This window comes from Condylura cristata, unplaced genomic scaffold (assembly GCF_000260355.1).
Source record: "Condylura cristata isolate star-nosed mole 26May11 unplaced genomic scaffold, ConCri1.0 scaffold00028, whole genome shotgun sequence".
NCBI classification, from domain to species: domain Eukaryota; kingdom Metazoa; phylum Chordata; class Mammalia; order Eulipotyphla; family Talpidae; genus Condylura; species Condylura cristata.
This window is the reverse complement of record NW_004567129.1, coordinates 24592628-24598627: the sequence shown is the minus strand read 5'-3', so window position 1 is coordinate 24598627 and position 6000 is coordinate 24592628. Positions and strand designations below refer to the sequence as shown.

The 6000-nt window shown below is 52.6% G+C and overlaps 1 protein-coding gene across 1 annotated transcript in view; it reads right to left on the bottom strand.

Annotated features, from left to right (window-relative positions):
- Positions 1–1537: 1537 nt before the first annotated feature.
- CNGB1 (cyclic nucleotide gated channel beta 1) overlaps positions 1538–6000 on the bottom strand; it is a 50828-nt gene continuing 46365 nt past the window's right edge. Inside the window, exons 34-35 of the mRNA XM_012730475.1 lie at positions 4275–4482; positions 1538–1825 (exon numbers count right to left, since the gene is read on the bottom strand). Of these exons, the coding sequence (XP_012585929.1) occupies positions 1538–1825; positions 4275–4482 (496 nt within the window). The remainder of the gene's footprint in view (positions 1826–4274; positions 4483–6000) is intronic.

The following is a 6000-nucleotide window of genomic DNA, read 5'->3' as shown; positions in this document are numbered from 1 at the left end:
TGGGAACAAGCTTGGAAAGACCTCAAGTGAAAACTAACAGCAGCTTGAGTATGCTACCATTTGTGTCACAAAGAAATAAACAGGGAAGGAAGCAACAATGAATTGACACATTTCCTGCGTAAGGTCCAAAAATCTGAGAGTTTACAAAAGGGACAGATTAACAGTGGTTGCTTTCATGGAGGGGAATGGGGGCAGTCGGGAGCCAGAGAGAATTTTTTCTGAGAAGGCTTTTGCATCCATGTAAAATGTGCTTCCGACGAGAAGGAGTTAATATGTCTTCTTAAGGGGTGAAATAATCACCTCCATTATTGTTCTATCCCATGTGACGATTGCTCAGATCATGACACGTGTCATGGAAAAGATAAATCTGCTTATTATGCTGAGATTGAGAAATGCTTAGGCCAGCCGGGAGGCTTCCATATTGTTTAAATTTTTTCAAAGGAGCAACGAGTGTTCTGTTGTTAGCTGGATGGGTGAACAACACACGTTCACAAGCTCCTGCAAGCGTCCTTCTGCAGCTTGCCATGCTCCTGTGATTTCCTATAAAGTGGGCAGAGCCTGCTGGAATCCAGACCTTTTGGGTCTATTGCTCTGGTGGCAAACCACTGGTGCCATATGCGTGTTTGTGTTTAATCACGCATTCCCCTAAGAATCAATCAAAATGCAAATAAAATCTTCTCAATAAAATATTCATGGACTGAATGACTTTTTCCTTTTTTTTTTTTTTTTGAATCACAAAAGCAGCATGGCATGATCTGGAGGAAGCTCAGAACTTAGGCTGTGAGATTTCTTTCATCTTTGCAGATGAATTGGAGGTGCTATCATCATCTCTACGCAAGGGGTGTCAAAAACAAGCCACAGATTAGTCCGCGCAGATGAGAGCTGGGTGACAGGCAGGAGGGTGTGCCCAGGATGGCTCACGGCTCCTTGCCAACCAGCCCGACCAGCCTGTTTCCATTTTATCTGTCCTGAGATAATGGTGTCCACTGTGAACTGAGCAGTGGGGGGCGCGGGGTGGGGGGCATCCTGCTAAACACCCCTCCACCCCCAATGTGTCGGCCGGGCAAGTATAAATGCATGGGCCACAGGATCAGGATTGCTATATTCCCACTTAGCCAAACCAAGAACATTGCTGCAGACTGGTGGCCACCCTTGAATGGAGGGAGCCAGTGGTGAAGGAGAAACCCCAGAGCGCTCAATACCCCTTCAATTCTCCAGCAGTGCTGCAGGTGGGTCTGGAGTCCCATTCTATCCTCTGCCCGTGGATGTTCCAACAGGAGAAAATTTTTTTCTTAAAAGTGATCTCCGTGGGGGAGGTAGGGCTCTCCAGTGAGGGAGGGGCCGCAACGCCATGACATGTGTCGATATCGAGATGGACCCTGGAAGAAGCTGACGTCAAGGCAGGCATATCATCGGCCACTACTGCGGGCAGGCACCTTGGCCTGGAGCCTGGATCAGCGGGGGCGCGGGGGGGAGCCGGGGAGGGGGCACAGCCGAAGCGCTCTGGCACCTGCCAGTAGCCGGCGTGGCGGTCACCTCACTCCGCGTCCTTCTTCTCCTCCGGGATCTCCACTGACAGGGTCTGTTCGCCGGGGTCCGGGCCGGGGCTCATGTGAATTCTCACCGAGTGTTCCTGGGCCCCAGCCGGCCCCTCTCCTCCTCCCTCTGGCTTCGGGGGGGCCGAGGCGGGTGGCGGTGAGCGCTGGGCAGGGGCCTCTGCCGGGGGCGCGGGCAGCGTGGGCGGGCCTGGGGCGGCCTGGCCGGCTTCTCCCGGGGCCGGGGCCGCCTGGCCGGCTTCGCCCGCGGCGCCTTCTGAGTTCTTGGCCTGCGATGGAGAAAGCATGACTTATGAGACTTGAAGACCTGAGGGCTGTTGGAAGGCTGTTCCCCACGCCAAGGAAGAGGAGGATAGTGTGTACCACATCACGGAGCAGGATCTGATGGATGAGGGGGGCCGCGAGGTTGGAGCCCATGAGGGTTACTCCACAGAAGCCACATATTATGGGAAGTTTAAGAATGAGGAGACGTGATTTAGGGAAGATTGTGGGGCTATCTCAGGCCTCAGCTGGCCCCTGTGTTTCAGCCTCTGAGCTTTAGAAGGAGGGGAGGCTGTGACTCTGCACCCCACCTACCCCCACCTGCCTCCCAGTGATCTCCCTGCCTGCCCAGCCACACAGGAGTACTCCAGGGTGAACTAGAGGAGAGCCAAGCAAACGAGGGAAATGCTGATGAAGGCAGGAGCTGCTATGCTCCTTCTGGAAGATCTCAAAGGTGGAGACCCCAGGGCTGGGTACCGACTGGCACAGGGCTGGACTCAGCCCCCTGCTTGAGGACGTGTGGGACCCCAGTCACCTGCTGGTGGCATATCTTTGTGGACACCCGCTCCGTCTGACTCCATGGAGGAAGCTGGGACAGGGGAGGCATCAGAGGAGGGGCCCGAGGGGCCCACAGCCCTCAACACCCCCTGAGCAGTGATGGAGCATGTAGGCAACCTGGAAGCTGGCTCGAGTCACAGGTGTTAAAGGAAGGGGTGGGGGGGGGCCGGGGCCAGCGTGGCTCCGGGGACCTTCTACCTTTGGCCCCATGTTTCTGAGGTCTTGGGGCACCTGTTCCCCCTCCCCTGTTCACCTGAACTCTGAACATATACATCCAAGGCAGGACGTCCAGACAGGACGCTTATCGGGACTTCTGGCTGTGATGGAGCCCAGGGCGGCTGTTCAGGGCCTCGCCACGCTCCTGTGGCTTTCTAAGAGGCGTCCTGCTCCAGGCCTGCACCCTGGCTGGCACCCCGGGCTCTGAGGGACTTCCCCAGGCCACGGAGCTGATGGTGACGGAGCCCTGATCGGACATACGTCTTTCGCCTCGCTGTTTCTGACCTCCTGTGCTCTTTCCTGGAGCCCGTCTGTTCCCAACTGCAGGGAGAGGCCTTTGGGTAGATGATGCAAATGTCACCTCCAGGCTGCCTCAATACTCTGGAGCCACAAGTCCTGCTTGGGAGGAAGCCTCTAGCCACCCTGAGAGCACTCAGAGCTCATGCCCACCTGGTGCCACTAAAGACCCCACCTTGCCAGCCTGACTTTGCCCCTGCTAGGTTTTGAGCCCAGCACTCGCCTCTGGCCTCGGTCTGTATCTAGAGAATGCCCTAGAAGCCCAAATGTCACTGATAATCACTCATCAGACTCCTGCCATCAAGTGGCCTTTGGGCAGGTCCCCGGGCTGTGACAACAATCTAGATGAGACCAAATTCAGGGACTGCTGCCGGCTCCTAGAAAGCACCCCGCCACTGTGCTCCTGCGAACCCCACCCCTGTTACCAGCATCCTCCCCGAAGGACGGCCACGAATAGCCATAATTAGTGCAATCATTCTAATTGGCGTTCTTGGCATTAGTCACAGACAAGAGTCCCAAAACTAATTTTAAAATTCCCTTTAGATTTATGGGGGCAGGGGCAGATGGCACAGTGCCTGTTGGCACGGCTTCTCCTTTCAAATCTTTTAAATTGTCACAGACACAATATTAAATATGAGAACATGACAACCATCTGGGGAGGGACATCCCTTGCCCACAGCAACTGCTCCTGCCTCTGCAACAGCAGCAGGACTCCCTTTGGGGAACGCCCCTCCCCCCAAAACTCTCAGCCCAGGCACGGGTGGGCGTGCAAGCCAGCCCACTCCAAGTACCCCCCGAATGGTGCAGGAATTGACCTGTAACCCAATTCTGGTCAAAGGCAGTGAGCCCTAGGATTCTGTCTGGAGTCACCGGGTCCACTCTTTCCAGTAGGGAGAAAGCAATGTGGATTCGGAAGGTTCAGTGTGTACTGCACTACGACATTCAGGGCTAGGTGCACTAAACGCATTATTTTTATCTCAGGATGGATGGCTTATCCGGGGAAGACCCATCATGAGGCTGTGTGCAAAACGGGGCTTGTTCTATTGCAGTTGCTAAACCGGGGGGTGTAAGCCTCGAGCTTTTGGGCCCTGCCTGTTGGGGGGCGGGGGGCCGTCACTGAGAAAGCTGGGTGGCAGATGCCACAGCCAGCCGTTGGCATTGTGCAAACTAATGGATCTAGCCTTGCCAAGCTTTGCAATTTACTTGACCCAGTAAATTCCCTGTTTTCTCAAGCTCATTTGAGTTTGCTGTGTCACTTGCAACCAGACAACCTCTGATTGATATAAAGGGTGGGGGCATTAAATGTGTGGTCACTCTGCGAGGCCCAGCGCTCTCGCTGGCACGTGGCTGAAATGGACGGGGTGGCTGGGGGCCTGGCCAAGTTACCTGTTCCAGCAGCTGCTGCTGCTTTGCTGCTGCTTCCAATGCTGCCAGTTCTTTGAGTCGAGCTCGGAGGTGGGCAAGCTTGCCACCCTTCCCGCCCCTTCCTGCTGCAGCCAGGGCGGCATTGAAGAGCTTGGGGGTGCCGGCCCGTGGGGGAAGGATGAGTACACTCTTCTTCTCCTCCTTGGACTTGTTTTTCTTCAGCATGCGCCTGAAAGAAAGCAGCCTCTGCTTATCTCATGTGCTCGCTCTGTGAGAGGAGAACGTGTGCACAGAGTTCAAGGTGGAGTTGTGTGGCCGGAGCCAAGCTGAGTGTTTTATGCCTCGTTTTATGTCTCATTGAGTGATCGAAAACCGAATTGACACGGATCTTGTTGTCTGTAAGAAACTCAAGCTCAGAGAGGTTAAGTACATTTTCTGAAGTCACACAGTAAAAATCTGATTCCATGTTTAGTACATGGAATCAGAACTAGGATGCCCGGATGAAAGGGCCCAAAACGTTTGCTTCTTTTTCTTCTGCTGCCTTGTCCTTTCACCACCATCACCACTGTTCACACCAGTCAGACCCTTGTTTAATCCCCTCCAGGTGACCCTGTGATCTTACTTCTGGAGTCCATGCCTTGAAGAAGGGTGGGACATGTGATTTGCTTTTGACCAACAGTCTGTAGCAAGGTGACCAAACATCTTTTTTGTTTTGTGAATGTCACATTGGACTGTCTCCCTTGTTGGCTTTGATGTCAAGTAGCTATGGGGGGTAGGGGGAGAAGCCCACCTGGTGAGAACCTGAGGGCAGCCACCAGCCAGTCTCTGGTGGAGACTCCCAGAGAGTAGATGCACTAAATGTACCTACCACAGGAACCCAACTCAGCGAACCTTTGCCAGTGGAGTCTTGAAGTGAGACTCAGTCTGATCCACACCCTGGTGATAGATTTGGAACAATTCCAACTAAGCTGTGTGCCTAGGCTTCCTCTCCACAGAACTGTGGGATAGAAATCTATGTAGGCGTACAAAATAGACAAACGGATCAAAAAGTTCTATTTCTACAATGGAATATTACTCAGCAATCAAGAAGGAAAACTCATGCCATTTGTGCAATATGAATGGAGCTGGAAAGGGTTATGCTAAAAGTTCAAGAACAGTCAAAACCAGCATCCTGACCATAGAACTGAGGCATACAGCAACGGAGAGGGTGGGGTGGGAGAATGAACACACGGGATTATGGAGATGGTTCATGGGTAATATGGTAGAGGGAGAACTGTAGGGACTACAGTGATATAAGAAAAATATTTTTAATTAATGAATAAATGAAATTATAAAAAAAGAAATGTGGGTGGGCTGCTGAATTTGTGGTGGTATTATTTTGTAGCAATAGGTACTGGTACTCTGTCATTTAAGTCTCCCTGTCATCTGCAGGGATGAATCCTGTTATTCTTCCTCATTTCACATGAGGATCTGAAAGTCCAGAGAGAGTAACTTTCCCACAGCCACACAGCTAGGAGGTAGCAGAGCTGATTCAAACCCATACTGACTCTGACTCCAGGGCCCCAAATTGTGATGATTACAAAGCAACATCATAGTCATTACCTTCTTAGATACTGACAATACTCCTATGATATGGGAAAGATTAGGATTACTGAATCTATGACAGTTGCGGAAACCGAGGCTCAGCGTGGCAGGGAACAAGATACCCAAGACTGCTAGGAAGTGGCAGAGTAACAGCCTAGATCTA